General features: G+C 37.6%; 1 protein-coding gene across 4 annotated transcripts in view; it reads left to right on the top strand.

The window, feature by feature from the left end:
* Positions 1–16255, top strand: part of UTRN (utrophin) — a 391603-nt gene that overhangs the window by 303923 nt on the left and 71425 nt on the right. For all 4 annotated transcript variants that reach the window (XM_052784810.1, XM_052784809.1, XM_052784811.1 and 1 more), the window contains 2 exons: positions 1094–1172; positions 6331–6391. In XM_052784810.1, coding sequence (XP_052640770.1) covers positions 1094–1172; positions 6331–6391 — 140 coding nt within the window. The remainder of the gene's footprint in view (positions 1–1093; positions 1173–6330; positions 6392–16255) is intronic.

Raw genomic sequence — 16255 nt, 5'->3', positions numbered from 1 at the left:
AACTGGTGTACATACTTCTGTTGTGTTTCCAGCTCCTGTGAAAGCTGTTTTATTTTGGTTTTGAATGTTCAGTTTCTGCAGAGAATTTCACTTAAAGTGACTTAAGTATTAGTAGAGCTATAACAAGATGTGATCAATAGCACATTTAGCATTATACAACAGAAGAGGGTATGCTGTGAGAAAGATTCGAATTGCTTAGTTATCATTATTGTGCTTAAATGGTCTGAGAAAGGTAAATCAATGTGCTTGATTACAGTTAAAACTCATGCAGAGTTTCACAGTGAATGGTTTAATGAAGTTTCTTACATCAGTTAAAGTTCATTTATCAATTTTTGCACTTTCTCACTTTTTTTTTTTTTTGTTAGGAAATACTTATTGTGAGTCAGTTGCTATTTATTTCTTTACCTGGTTTCTAAAGGTGATACTAAGTGTCTGAAAGAATGGGGGGAAGGATGGAGGATCTGTTGCCTCTCTAGCTGAGGGTAGTGGGACTGAATTTTCAAAACCTGGGCATCAGCTTCTGGGCTAGCAGTTTTGAATCAGTCACTCCTAAGAGGCAAAACTGTTAATGTGTCATATCAGTCCTTCCCTTTCCTAAAGTAATTTGGTAGTGGGTTTCTTCCCCCCACCCCCCTCAAATTGAGTTAACTAAGCAGCCAGACTGCTGCTGCATGTGCTAGTGCAGTTTCAATTAATAAACCAGGGGGGAGTCATGTCAGCCAGTGAAGTGGTATCTTCCAAAATGGTTCTGTGCTGGAAAGGCAGCTGTGAGATCAATACAATCAAACTGAGACTGGACAACAGGAGAGTTGGGAGGAGGTCAGAAACTCCAGCAGTTGGCTATAGTCACCATGAAACTACTATTGTTTGTTATTGATCTGCAGTACTCACACAAGAACTCTGCAAGATATGAACATGACTTTCATTGGGCAAATGAAAAAAAGTAGCCTTGAATAGCTGGATGTTTAATAAATGCTATGACACACAGATGAATTTAACTAAAAATGAATGTAAGCAAGTGTTTTTATTATCATGGCTCTGGTGTTACAAAGTAAATGCAATGTAAATTTTGTGCATGCGTGTTTATGTGTAGGTGTCTGTAGAGGATCGCCTTAAACAGTTACAGGAGGCACACCGAGATTTTGGGCCTGCATCACAGCACTTTCTTTCCAGTAAGTTCTTTGAATTAATAGATGCATGTGAGATATGATGGCTTTCTCAGACAGTGACTGATCTTTACTCCAAGTTTCCCTATGGCTTGAGGAACAGGAAGTTCCCCTTCCATGTTGTTAACTACCTCCCTGTTTTTGCAGGGCTGTTTCATCTTCTTAACTCCACTGACATTCTCACTGGCGTGTTTCCCTTGGGGATCACTGCAATATCTTGCTGAGTTATGGTTGCGCCCGGTCTGACCTGTGGCTGTTCCAGAATCTGTGTGTGTTCATACCCGCATCGTCTCATCCCCTGCTACCTCTTTCCTCAGTTTCCTTTTGCTTCCACACTTGCTGGAATGACACAAAGGAAGAGCTGTCTGGATGATTTTTTTTTTTTTTTTTTTTAATTAAAGTCTTCATGTCATACATTCATGGAACTTCAAATAAAGGGGTGGGGAAAGCTAACCTGCATCACTTCCTCTTGAGATCCGTCCTTGCATCTTCTTCTATTTAGTGAAAATTTTAGAGATGTAAGCCTACAATCTCCCATATACTGAGAGGGCAAAAGCAGATGCTTTTTCTCCCTCGTTCTCATTTAACTTATTCATTACAGATAGATAGGTTGTGATATCAAGATCCATGTTGATTTTCTGATGTTCTAGCCTGTCTACCATCATCAGAGCTCATGATACAAAGTGTTAACCCAATCAGCTCTCCAGTTTTTAACTGAGAGCTTCAGTAATAAAGACAAAATTTTTGCAGGAGTTGAGAAGCGAACATAAAAATGAGCAGCTCTGTGCCAGACATTCTCAAGTGCTGTATGTCACTGTATAGCTAAACAGCTAATATAATTTAAAACAATGAATAAATCTTGATTTCTTCTTGAGTTACATGACAACCATGTTCTTATTTTAAATTCACAACTAGTTTTTCAGTAAACAGCATGATAAACAAGATGCAGTGTATTTAAAATATTACAGCTGTTAATGCAAAATAACGATTCCTGGAGCCACTTTGTCCTTTCTTTAAATTGACAGAACAAACAAACAACTTTAAAAATCATGTGATTTTTGTTTTATTTTGTTTTTTTAAAACCCATTAAAAGTATTGCATAGTGTTGCCACAGTGGTTTTGTAGACCTTCCAATCTCAAACTTGTAACCTTGATCTGGACAGTACACCTATGTAATAATTTGCTAAAAAGACTATAGATAGAGTGGTACCTTTGACACTGTTGAAAAATACTAGAGTAACTGTTTGGGAGAGTAGTCACTCTAGTCTGTGTAATTAAAACAGACTAGGAAGCAGTGTAGAGAAGATGCAGTTTCTCCTACTCTAGCTGGTTTGAGGAGTTCCTGACTTCACTCCTGTGTCAGTGTTAAAGCTGTTCACCTCTCCTCACCTGAACCAATGCAAATGTTCAGGTCACTGGTTGGGTGGGGCGGGGAGAATCAGTGAAAAAGTCCCCATGTAAAACAGGGAAGCCTGCCAGGCAAGGTTGGCTCGTTTTGTTTGCCTTGACCTGGATCATTTCCTTGATTTGGTTTACAGCATGCCACAACAAATAATTGCATTCACAAGACTGAGTGGTGAACCAGCTTTGTTGCTGGATAAAATGTTCATAGAATTATGTCCAAAGAGACTATGCATTGCCTTATCAACATGCCTCAGCCTTGCTTAGGGCATCTTCTGCAGGCTTAAGGGGACATTTGGTTTTAGTTACATACAAAAGTCAAGAAGGGAAAGTTTCCAGAATGCCTGTTGGTAGATACCGCAAAGAGCTATAGCCAAGTACCCCAGTCCTGCAAAACCAAATAATATGCAGTTATTCATTTAAATTATTTGTTAAAAACAACCAACCTCCTTCCCCACACAAACTACAGTGAAAACTTCTTAAAAAAAAAAAAAAAATCTGTTTTAAGAGCTTGAACTAGACAGACTTACAGAACTTAATACTTACAACTTTATATAAAGTCTGTTAAATGAAAGTCAGGGACAGTAACTTCAAAAGGAAAGTAATAAAAAAATCATTAAATCTGGAAAAATGAAGGTTTTATCCTGACAGGTTGAAATAGTGTGTATTCTAAATCAAATTTTTCAAACCTTTTTAGCAGCCATAAATGACTCCTAACTGTGAGGAACAAGTAGAGTGGTAGTCTGAATAAAATAATCTCAAATTCCGAAAACCGAGATTATGGTATGTATGAGTCATGCAAATATTTATCTCCAGAGTTGCACTTCTGAATTAGAGGGGAGGTTTTTATCTGTGTTTGTTTGACAGCAGCTGTTTTAAATTTACCTCATCTACTTGTTACTCTTCTTCCAAATCTTAACAAGAGGCCATAGCTTGCCATCACACCATTTTCTGCTGACTAGCGCCCAGTTGTCCTTTAATCAGTAATTTGTGCTAGCAAAACACCCATTTCTACCTATTCATCAGACTCATAGAATCACAGAATAGCCCAGGTTGGAAGGGACCTCAAAAGATCATTTGGTCCAACCCTTCATGGGAAAGGGAGCCTAGATGAGATTATCCAGTACCCTGATTCCAGCCCCCTTAATCCAGTGATTTCATCTCTGCAGTGGCCAATTACATTTCTCTACTAAAAAGACACAGTGCAGTGTTTAGTACTGCTCTTGGAGTTGTTGGAACACCAATTGCATGGATTCATACAGACCATCGCTAAGAAAGCGCTTCAGAATATTTTTGAAGACTAGCAAACAATATGACATTGGCCCTTCCTAAAATGTCTTGCAGTAGGAGGCTGAGGTAGAGCAGTATTAGTGGGCCACTACAATCTATGATTGCTCTCTTTGATGAGCTATTTTTCCCCTCCCATACATGGTAGACGGAATTTGATTGCTCTCTTTTTCAGTGCTCTTGAGATGGAAAGTAAGCTCCTTGCAAGTTGGTTACTGATCAGTAAATTTTACACATCCCTAATACAGATAAAGAAGAAGAATCCTTATAATCTGTTGTTCTTTGCAAAAAAGATTGTTTTGCTGTCTCCTGCCTTTAGAAACAATAACTTGTTTTTTCTGTAATTAATTTGTTTTCTAAGGCCCATGATCCACTCCTCTCTGTTGTGTTTCTTGTATGCTTTCTTAGAAGAATCCATGAACATCCACAGAGCGCTGAATTCACATGTTCATTAACAAATAGCCTAGGTCTTTAAGTGGCCTGCTCAAAGCATTTCTGAGTGGTGTCCAGCCTTACTAATAACTGCAGGCCTGCTAGTGAGTGCCAGAATTGACAACTACTCCGTTCAGTGTTCATTGAGAAACTGATTTTAAAAAAAAGAATGGGAATTTCATTTATGCGGAGTTTCATGCAGCAGAGAACTGGCAATGTTTTTAGAAAGGTTGTTCCCAAATAAATAGAGTATGACTTGCTCTGTAGTAATTAACAGTTTAATTTATTACACTGTGTAGTCCATATCTGTGTCAGAGCAGAATATCTATAGTCTGTCATAGCACATAAATCGTACCAAAGCAAACTGTGGCCAGATTTTTCTTCTTAGTTAGCTGACATAATTAGTGTAGTGGTACTGGAGCCACCATAGGTGCCAAATTGCAACACTAAAGAATAAAAATCTAAAGCTGATGGCCACCTTTACCTATCTGGTTGATTTTTTTTTTTTCTTTTTTTCAGAGTTATGAATGCTTAAGGATTATTTTGTAGGTAACTACCTCTATTTGAGCATTTAGCCTTTACTATGTTTTTTCTTTACCAGGTAACTACCTACCTCTTTATTGGAAATGTTATTTTCTTCTTTAAATAGTGATACGGAATTTTCTCTATTTTTTCCACTATAATGTGGTTTACTTGGTTCCTGTAGTTTCCCAAATATTCTTCCCAGTTAAGCTATCTTTAAGTACATGAAAGTTTCTTAAATTATAAGCCATGACATTTTGTGTGGTCCAGGAAGGGGTCACAGCCATTAAAGCGCTCAGGGAACCAGCCGGCCGGGAGCAGGGCGAGACCTGCCTTTCTCTGCAGCAGCACCAGCCTATGGGGCTTACACAGCTTGTAGGTCTTCACTGCAGCCTTGAGAGGTCTTAGAGGAAGAGGAGAGAGTTACTTTCAAATGGATTTTTTTTTTTCCCAAAGAGGGATGAGCTCTAAAGTGGGCCATGCTTGCAGAAAATTACATCAATTGAGAGTTTAATTACTTGAGATCCAATGTGGATCAAAGCTGTGTCTCATTTTACCAGGTTTTTAAACGGGTGTTAGCACCTAAGAGTAGGTTTTGGCATATTTGTACAGCATAAATTCATCCCATTGTGATGATAAGTTATTCCTACCTGTTCTTTCAATTTCTGCTTCTACTTGTGAATCTAGTGAAGTGAGTTTCTTCTAAGGTAAAACACTACTTAACCAGGCACTAGTCTGGGGTAATTTCTGGTAGGACATATACGTACCTATAGTTCTTCAGTAAATAGCTACTTTTAAGTTGTGCACCAGCAGTCCTGTTGGCCTGAATGCTTTTTCCCCTTTTATCTCCTGGGATCTTTAGATAAGCAGAGTTGTAGTGTCATGTATGACTTCATGCCTTTTGCAACTCTGTGTGCAGAAGGCTTCTTGATGTTATGGATGTTATCTGTTCATGTATCAGACCTGCCTAAGTTCTGCAAAGATTACCACTGTTCAGCAAGGAGTGCAAGACAGGTTTTAATGCCTTTTTTGTTGGTCATACAGTGTTAATCAATATTAAATTTGAGTTGCAAATAGGAGCTAAGGGTTGTAAGTATTAAAAGTAAGGTTGATATTTCTCCTTTTTGTTCTGTTGCAGAGCATTAATTACAGTAGTAGAAGCATTTATTTTCAAAGCTTAAACTGATAATAGTTCTATGGAGGTAGGAAAACCAGTGTCTCCATTTTGCCTGAATGGATAGCTTGCTTGCTAAGAATTTATTATCCTTCTTTGAAGTAGAATCACCACACTTGTTTTATTTCCAGCTTGGCATCAAATAGATGGCTGGAATCATCTTGATAGATTGCCATTGTTTTCTCCAGCTGATTTTTCTAATTACTGAAAGTTGTCCGGGAAATTTTAATTGTTGCCATTTAATTTAGCTGTTTTAATTTTAAAATAAATAAATAAAATATATAGTTGGATTATTTTTTTTTATTTGACAGGTGCTTTCTAATAATTACCTTCTCTTTATTTCCTCAGCCTCAGTACAGTTTCCATGGCAGAGATCTGTTTCACAAAACAAAGTGCCCTATTATATCAAGTAAGTTTGCCTTGATTCATTTTTCATTAAGCATAACAGAGGGTCTTATCACCATAACCTGGCAGAAAAACATAGGTACTAAGTAGTAAGTAGAAATGTTATCAAGAGTTTCTCTACATAGTGTTATGCTGCATATACTATATATTTTCATGTTTATTGCTTTGCATACTGTGTAATTTAGAAATATGTAAAAAGAAATCAATGACAAACCCTAACTAAAAACCCCATGCAAACAGATAGGAAACAGCAGAGATGCTCCAGTATAATACAGTATCAGTATTCAAACTAGGCTCGTTCTTACGTGCATGTCTCATCCAGAGTATAAACTGTAGAGTAAAGGGAGGAAAGCTGAATACATAATGTATTTGAAAACACAAAGTTTATAACCTATAGCAGAACAGTGATGACTAATATCTATAGACCCCATTCATCATTTTGTGCAAAATTCCTTTGGAAATAGACATGTGTTGACTGTCCTTCGGTCATTTTCTTTACTTTATGGAAGTTTTTATAGCGCTTCACATTAAGGTAGATTTAACATTAACGTATATGTTGGCAAAAATTGTACAAATACCTTGGTTACCAAGAGGAATGGTCAAGATATTTATTTTGAAATTAATAAGAAATGGTTATGGAGACTTTGATGTGTTGTACTTGGAGCAATCCTTACCTCGGGTTTTCTCATTCCATCAGCATTTATTTATGTACTGTTTGCCAATACTTTACAGGTCAAAGATTGCAGCTTTGAGAGAAGGATAGCTTTTTGCCAGAGAGGTAAATGAAATTTCAAGAAGGTACAGTGTATAATAAGCCAGACCCAGAGTAGTTCATTTTAGGCTGAAGGAAATCTGTGTTAAAATGTTATCAGTTTGAGTTTGGAAAAAAAGTAGGTTTTTTAAGTCTGTAGGATGACTGTGAATTAGACCTGCAGATAATTCATTCTAAAAGAACATCGGTGAGGACTTCGGACTATTGCATATTCCTCTGTCATAAATCTGAGAGCCACATTTTGTGCTTCAAACAATCTATGAGTGCTTGAGAGCTTTGAAAAGCAGGTAACGGTAAATCTATGTTGCTCAAAGCTGTTGTCATCATTCTTGAGGTGTGATGGTTGTTTTAAACTGTGATACGAAGATTAATTTTTTTAAAGGGTCTGAGTAGGTAACTAGAAAAAGGAAAAACCTACTGTGAAGGTCTTTGAATTCTCTATAAAGCATTTGCACCTCTGTTCGAAAGTTTTGCAGGAGGCAACAGAAAGCTGTCACATGCTGGAGGAGAGGTTCCTCCCTCAGCCCCAAGTGGAGGAGGATAGGGCAGAGGTTGGATGTGGAAGCACACTGACTGCCCAGGCTTGGGCAGCAGTGCAATTAAAATGATCACATGTACAGCAGTAATTCAAAGAAAACGCTGAAGTATCAAACTACAGAGAGCAAGAGGCAATCTACCCTAAAACAGTCTTTTTGTATTGTGGGTATGTCCTTAGTGGGCACTGAAAGATGGCAATTCGTGTTCCTGTGCTATCTGATCAGAGCCAGTAGCTGAAGTTGGGAGTGTTTACCGAGTGCGAGTTGGCCTGCAGAGGGGTCTGTGGAGCTCCCCGGTACATTCAGAGTTGGAGGATAGAGATAGGGTGGATAATCCTACCACCACAGCAGATGGAACAGACTAAGATTAAAGCTTCTGATCTGTGCTGAGCAAAGCAAAGATTTTTAACTTGAGTATTTCATATGCATATCCTTTTTTCATACTTCATAACACATTTTTTTTTAGTTTCTGGGCACCTCCCTTGCCCCACCTCAGCCAGAGTTCAGTTTTTGAGAAATCTTTATTATGACTAGTTCAGAAGAAAGGAAGTCTTTCCAGTGTGCACACTAGGTGCAATCCTGCAAGCACACAACTTGGTGCTGAGGTATCCACTGATACTGTGGACTTGCTCTGATAGTAGTGTGTTGGCTGCCCTGGAGCTGGATTGGGGAACGAAGCCTGTCAGGGCTGAGAAACAAACCCCAGCATCTCTCAGAAATTGTTTTAATGGTCTTGCACCAGAAGTTTATTGATAAAAGGGCAGAAGCGTAGGGGAAGTTCTGTGAGGGTCGAGGTCTTTGTATAAGCAGAGACCACTGGTTTATTTTGAGGATGGTTTTAATGAAGTCAACGGAATTAACTGCTGCGTCTCACAGAAGACCTTTCCAGTAATCTTTCCCTACTTTCAACATGATACATGCTGCTGAAGCGATGTCTTGATTCTTGTGTATTGAAAGAGAAGAATGATGTAACATGTAACCAGTAGGATTTATTTATTTTAAAAAGCTTGAGAAGGAATACTGGATTTCAGTAGCTCCACAGTCTGACAAGCAGACTGACCTTGGCAGTTTCCTTCATTTCTTATTGCTTACTGATCTAAACTTCAATGTTGGCAGCAGCAGCTAGATAAAACACAGAGTTGTGGAAGATAAAGCAGAAAAGAGCTGATTCTGAACTTCAGTTGCTTTGGTATGATCAGGCTGGAGAGAGCTCTTAGCTTTAAATAGTCTTTTAGACCTTCATCTATTCCCTAATTTCAGATACAGTTTAAAGAAGAGAGGAAAACAATGCTGACACAAAAACTTATTTGATCGGAGTGATTACATGAGCTTTTGTAATACAATTCAAGAGAACAGTCAACAGGATTTAATGGTGGTTGTTTATATAGAAAAAAAATTCTGGGAAAGAGGCAAAGATTAACTTAATTTTCTTTTTTGTTTAAATGTACTAACCTCTTTGAACAAGGTGCCTTTTTTGTAAAACACAGCATGAGTAGAAGGAACAGTTATGATGAGTCTCAATAACTTTATCATTCGAGAGCAATTATATTTACTGTCCTTACAGCAAGACTTGTATGTTCAGAGAGAAGGTTTAAGGTACCAGTTGTTCATTTTATGCGATAAGGAAGAAAAACAGCAGAAAAGGAGAATAAAAGTATGATTTAATGATTGGTGGCTGAAAAATGAGAATTTTTTAAAATTAATTTTGAAAGGGAAATAAATGCTAATTGAAATCAGGCTACTTTATTTCTGAATAAGGACATACACTCTTAGACAACCATAAATTCATACCTTTACTTCATTTCAATTGCTTTTTGTGGGTGTCCTTGAATGAGAAATGTAAAATATTCAGGAAGTGACATAGCTGCAGATGATGATGTAGTTGTACTTCTAAGTCGAGTATTTAAAAAAAAGCCAAACTGCACTCTTCACAGTTTTATTGCACATGGAGAATGGAGTTTAAAAAAAATGTGGGGAACCACAGCTGAGAAGGCAGGAGAGAGCACTTTTAGGTAGCAATGAATCTGTAAGGAGAATGTCAAAATGATGCAAGACGTCTGTATTTTCAGATGAGCAGCATTTATTCTGTTTGTTTCCTGATGCCAGAGGTAACCTGCATTTACGTGCATGGAGAGGAGTGTCTCAGAGAAAGAGGTCCTTACTGTGCCAGGACACCACGGTGGCTTTGGAGTCCACTTTGTTCTTGCCACCCCATTTACTAACCGTTGGCATGTCTGCCCTTTCTGGTGTTGTATTTAATCAGGTAGCAGTAGCATGTGAAAGATTAAAAAACCAGTGTACAAACTCCTCTGCCCTATAAGTTCAGACAGCGGCAGTCTGGGTTTGGGGCATTTTGGAAAGGAGTGACTATTCTGCTTGGCTGAAAGAAGGATTTATAATTCACTGAGCCTAGGTTTATCAAGGTGTGCATGCCCTGGGTATGGCAGATATTTGGTTGAACTGAGCTTACACACATAATTTAGCCTGTCTCTTTTCTCTTCTTGAATTGTCTGACTGTGTAAACCAAATTTGCCAAATGGTTTTGCCTCTGTTGATGTGATTTTATTTAGTCCTTTTTGCCTCCTCTGTGATTTTTTTTCTTAATGACAATTGATAGAAGTTTTTGTATTTCTGTAGTCTGACTCTTCTCTGTCACAGTAGAATTCAATCAATGAAAACCTGAATCTGTAAAATCTCAATGCTGTTAAAAAAATAAAAGCTTAGTCTTTCATACTTTATAAAAAGAGAATGGGACTAATGAGTGATATGGAGGCAGATACAGCACAGCAGGCACAGTATTTACTAATGCACTTTTGGTAATACAAGTGTGAAGTTTGGACAAAAGGTTTGGCAAACTTGCCATTGAATAATATTTCATAGGTTGGTTTGCAAAGGTTTGAGATTTAATAAGGAGAGTTTTCTGCTGTTGTTCACTTATAACTATTTGAATCAGACAAATAAGACAGGCTTGGCCTCTATAACAGAAAATGAAAAAACAAAGCCTATGTTACATGGCACTTCAATAAAAATATTCTAAAGAGAAACAGAAGAATAAAGGAGACACTATGTGTGATTGTTAAACATCTTTGAGGAAAACATGATGAACTGAAAGGAGTGTGCAGAAAACATAATTACACTGGCATTTCTCACTGTTGTTCTTTTAACTGTAATTTAAGTGTTCTTCAGATGTGTGCCTTTCAATGCTATAAATTATTAGATATTTGTACTGTGCAGAAGAAACAAAAGGGTAATACAGAAAGGGTCACAGTATGTTTAATCTCATGCAGGGCATTACATAGGCAGAGCAGTTTCTTGGTGTAATTGTTAAATTGATCAATATCAAACTCCGTAGTCGCCCTGGTTACTTTTCTGTAATCCTGCAAAGAGGCTGGCATCACCAACATCTTAAAAATCCCATTTTATCACCTCCTATATCATGTTCAGCTTTATGGGGGACGGGAATAAAATGCTTTTGCTTCTCCATTTTTTTTAAGACTCTTCAGAAAGTCTTTCCTGATGTTTGGTTTACACCTATATGGGGAAGAGGGGGAGAACTAATGGAACTGGGAAGTTAACTTTTTTTTTCTTATTCTAGTAAATAATCCCATTCGTATAAATACTAAGAAGTATTTCCCTTAGAAGGGAAAATAAAATTTAATTTGCAGAAAGAGATAATACAGGTTTCAGTTTTTGAGAGTTTCTTCAATTACCAGTTCCTGTGCTGGTCTTGGTGTTCTGTTAAAGAAATGCAGTAGTACATTGTCATGGTTTAGGCACAGCCAGCAACTAAGCACCACGCGGCTGCCCGTTCACTCTTCCCCCTGCCCTGCTCCTGGTGGGAGGGGGAGAATTGGGAGAAAAAGGTAGAAACTCAAGGGTTGAGATAAGGATGGTTTAATAGGACAACACAAGGAGAGAAGAAATAATAATAATACTAATACTAATAAAAGAATATACGAAGCGAGTGATGCACAATGCAGTTGCTCACCACCCAGAACCCAATGCCCAGCCTGTTCCCGCGCCATGATCCCTCCTCCCCCTTGGCCAGCTCCCCCAGTTTATATACTGAGCATGATGTCATATGGTATGGAATATCCCCTTGGCCAGTTTGGATCAGCTGTCCTGGCTGTGCCCCCTCCCAACTTCTTGTGAAAATTAACTCTATCCCAGCTGAACCCAGGACATACATTTTCTCTGGAGGGATTTCAAAATACCTGCATTTAAATTGCTCCACCAGCCTCTAATATGCATTACCCTTGCAATGCATTATGCCAACTCTTTTTCACCACACCAGTATTTTCTAATGGGCTTAAAAAAAAAAAAAAAAAAGATGATATATGGTATCTAGATAAGACACCATGACATATTTATAAAGTGGGGATGTTATTATGCCATTTGAAATTTGGCAAGGGCAGCAAAGCCAGAGTTCTGAGTGCTGTTGATTCATTAGTGATCAGTAAAGATCCTGATTTCAGGTAATGTTTTATGCAAATGACTACAGGAACAGAAGGCTACTTAACATAATGCTGGAGTACTGTTTCAGTGTCTGCTCTTGTGGTGTTTGCCAGTGATTATCAACACAGGCATAGGCCTTGTCCATGCGAAGAAATGATTAAAAAACTCCTCCAAGCCTGTCTCTAGTTTTCTTTCTTGTAGACAAAAAGCTGAAAAAAAACCAAATTGAATTTTTTTTCACAACTCTATGGGCAGCTTGAAACACCTGAAGATGTACAACTCCATTCATTTCAACAGGACTGTTCTCTTCTTTCTAGCGATCATAAATTAAATGACATGCCAACTGTTTCTCAGCTCTTTATTTACAACCAGGAAGTGGTTTTAACATGGATTGTCTTTGCCAGTTATAATTAGAAAGCTGTCAGCAAACATAATGGATAAGAAACAGATTGTAAGGGTAAATGTTTGTCATTTAAGCTTCAGAGCACTTCATTAACATGTAGTTTTTTAAAATTTGGAATATTTTACAGTTATAATGTTTATTTTTAGTTAGTGAAATTTACACAAATACATTTAGATTTTTAAATTACACTGTTTTGTCAGGTAATCTATTCATGAATGCATGTTTTGCTGTGTGGCTTGTATTGTGTCAGTAAGTTTTGGCAGAAGAGACCTAGGAGACTCTGAATAACTCAGTCTTTTGACACTAACCCAAAAAAATAACGCTGAATGAATTATCTTGTGGTTCACTCAGTGAAATGCTTTTAATTCTTCCTTGACTGAACCATGTGGGAAGATGTAACATGTTCACACTGCTTGTGTTAACTGCCCTGTAGACCAGCTCGCTTCTGTTGTAGCAGAAATCCCTTCTTAGCCACCCGCTGTGCAGAATGAAATCTCGTAACCTGGGCTCCTGTAGATCTTGAAGAGTTCTTTTTATCCAGTGCCGTCTACATTCAAGATGAATAATGAGCCCGACTGTTGTTCACTTTCACTCAAAGTAAATATAACCTCACTCTACAAGTAGTTCTTCCTGAAGTCAGTAATTGTGACAGAAAGTGTTCCTTGGCACGAGTGTCACTGCGACCTGGCACAGAAATGCCACAGTTGTTGTAACAGAGAGGGAAGACTCTGTAGATTTGTCTGCTCTTGGCTAAATGCCTGGAGTCTTTTCAGAAGTTCAGTGAGATGACTAAACATGATAAACTTCTCATGTATGTTCAGAAGTTATCATGTAAATTCATTGTTTTGCCATTTGACTTCAGCATCATTCCAAATTTAGATTTCCATTACCTTCTCTGCAGGCTTAGTTTGCCATCACTGGGAGATACAGATTGTTTTCTATAGAAAAATACAGAAAATGGCATTTCTTCACATTCTTAGCAGATAGTAGCTAGCAGGGCTGAATTTTCTGAAGATTTCCTGTTGTTTCTCTGTGGTAAAAACAATCCATCCAATTCTACCTAATTGCCTTCTGGGACTTACCAGAAGTTATGGCCTCCAGAGGAATCAAATTGGAGCTCTCTTCATGATGTAGTAAAATTATTTTGCCTGGAAATCTTGAGAAAATGACTGGAGTACTTTTGTGAGTGAACTGCATACTGCTTTAGTTGCTTACCTTGGTTTAGCAACTCTGGTAATTAGCAATTTAGCAATTTCTGGTCCTTTGCTCTAAGGATGACATCTTTCACATATGCATGTAAAATACATACAAAGAAAGTGTGTAATCTTTTGTTTATCAATTTTCTTGTTCTTGTAGGTCTGATGTCTTGTATGTTATTTGTGTTGACTGAGCAAGGTATCAGAAGCAGGGGAACATCCAAGTCTGCTTTTACTCTCTGGGCAAAAACTGTCAGGCAATTGTAACTACTGCGGTGTATATTTCAGAATAGGTTGCTATGTCATGAACTTGCATAAAAAGGAGCTGCAAGATCCCTCTCAGAAAGATCTCCCCCAATTTCATCAAGTCTGTCTCATCTGTTATAGACCATCCAGTACTGTAAAGTTTCCGAGCGTGTTTCTCAGTGCTTGATCTGCTTGTATTATTCTTGCATCAACAACACAAAAGCTACTATAGCTACAGCAGAGAAAGATGGATCTTATTTCAAAGAGCTGCTTTACAAACCGAATCACCAGAAAGCACTTTGTCTTGCATACCTCCTGTTTGGAGCGCCTAATAAAATGACTCCTTTCTCTGACAGTTTTGTTTGTAGTGTAGGAAGGTTATCTGCACACCCGTTTGTTTCTTCCTGTGAAAATCAATTTGTATCTACCTAAAAGTCCCTACATATTATGAAATTGTTAACAAACAAAACTTGGCATTAAGAAATGTCACTGTTGAGGCTGATTCCTCCCCTTTCCCCCGTTTTTTTATAGCTCTTTTAAAATTTACACTTCTTTTTTTCCTCAGCTCTGTCCAGAGTTGTATGGCTTTGCTGTCTTCTGTCTTAAACAAAGTCTATCCATGGAATATACTTGGTGGTGGTAGCAGCACTGCCCGCGGCAGTGGACTTGCTGCCTCCTTTGACCTGAACGGACTGTTGAGCTGGTGATTCACTCACTCTGAGCCCATTCCTCTTCTCTGCTGGATCTGTGTACGGGATTGCTCAGCTGTTATGGATGGTTTCTTGCTAGGTGGTTTGGGATGAGGCTGGCACAACTGAGTTCACCTTGTGTAGGCATTTAGCAGCTCTTAGGTAGTACTGACTTTTAGGTAATTATAGACAAGCCTGGGTGAAAGGATTCTCTCTTGCCTTTTTTCAGTTCCGCAAGATGATGTTCGTTGGGCCTCCTTTCTCCCATAATGTGTGGCATACCAAAGAACGAGTGATAAGTTTTTAAAAAAAAAAAGTTTAAAAACCACTTTAGTCTACACACAGTCTGGCACAAATGTGTTTCTGTTTCAAATAAAAATAGAAACATAAAAATATTTTCTGGTCATTATTTTATTAGGTATAAATTTCATGTTCTGTGTCTTTCTGTAAAGAGAAAACTAGCTGTTCAGGTATTTGCTACATTAAATGCAGAAACAAGATGATAGCAAAAATCTCTGCATCCTGCACTATCTCCTTCACTTTTTTCTGCTTCATGTTAAGCACATAAAAACACAGAAAAAATAACATTTTTGCATGGCATGTTGTCACAATTAAAGTGGATTTTTTCTTTCAGATAAAGCTGCTACTGAAACTATGTACTTAAAGCATACAATTTCAATAATGAAACTGTTGTTTGTTCTTAAATCTTGGAAACTTGATTTAAGGAAAAAGTTTGGTAATATCAACACTTTTTCATTGCATATGGGTTTATAAATTACTTAGAAGCTGGAATCTAAATTGCAGTTAAATCTGCCTACATCCTAATTAAGCATTACAGGTGCACACTGGAGTATATCAGTATATTTCTGGAGGGGGAAAAAAAACCCCAAGGATTTATCCAAGTATTTAACTATTTTTTTCTTTTTTCTTTTTCTTTTTTTTTTTTTTTTTAAACAAAAAAAGAGAAAAGGTCTCTGGACCTAGCAAAATTTAAGAATTTATTGCAAGAAAAGAGGAATTTCACATCAACTTCTGCTATTGATCTATTGTTGTTTCTGTAGAGAAGCATTTGCTGCTAATAAAACTTTGCACTTCTATGCGCTTCCCAGGTGAAATTCTTGTAGCACCCCACAAGTAGTAAATAGATTTCTTCATGGAAACATATTTTTTAATGCCAGAAAATAGTGAACTGAAAAATAAAGGCTGCAATTTAGCAAAGTTCTTACCATCACAGCTAATTTTGACATGATAGTTTCTAAGGCAGTAAACAGAAATTAACTCAGATAAATTGCATGTTGTTTACATACAGTGTTTGCACTAATATTATTTATTAGTGAAATGTATTTTTATATACATATATTTAAAGTTTTTGTCACAGTACTGCCACCTACCTTTACTTTTAACATAGAAGTCTGAAGGTGTTTCAGTTATGAGTATTTTCTCAGAAAAGTCCTAAGAAATCCTTTTCACTTACAGTGTTGATAGTAAAATCACCCATCTTTGTCTTTTGTTTTGTTTGTTTGTCGGTTTGGGGTTTTTTTGGGCAGGGGAGAGAAAATATAACAAAGGGC

The sequence above is a fragment of the Harpia harpyja genome, chromosome 4 (genome assembly GCF_026419915.1).
Source record: "Harpia harpyja isolate bHarHar1 chromosome 4, bHarHar1 primary haplotype, whole genome shotgun sequence".
In the NCBI taxonomy this organism is placed as follows: domain Eukaryota; kingdom Metazoa; phylum Chordata; class Aves; order Accipitriformes; family Accipitridae; genus Harpia; species Harpia harpyja.
This window is presented reverse-complemented; position numbering and strand designations above follow the sequence as displayed.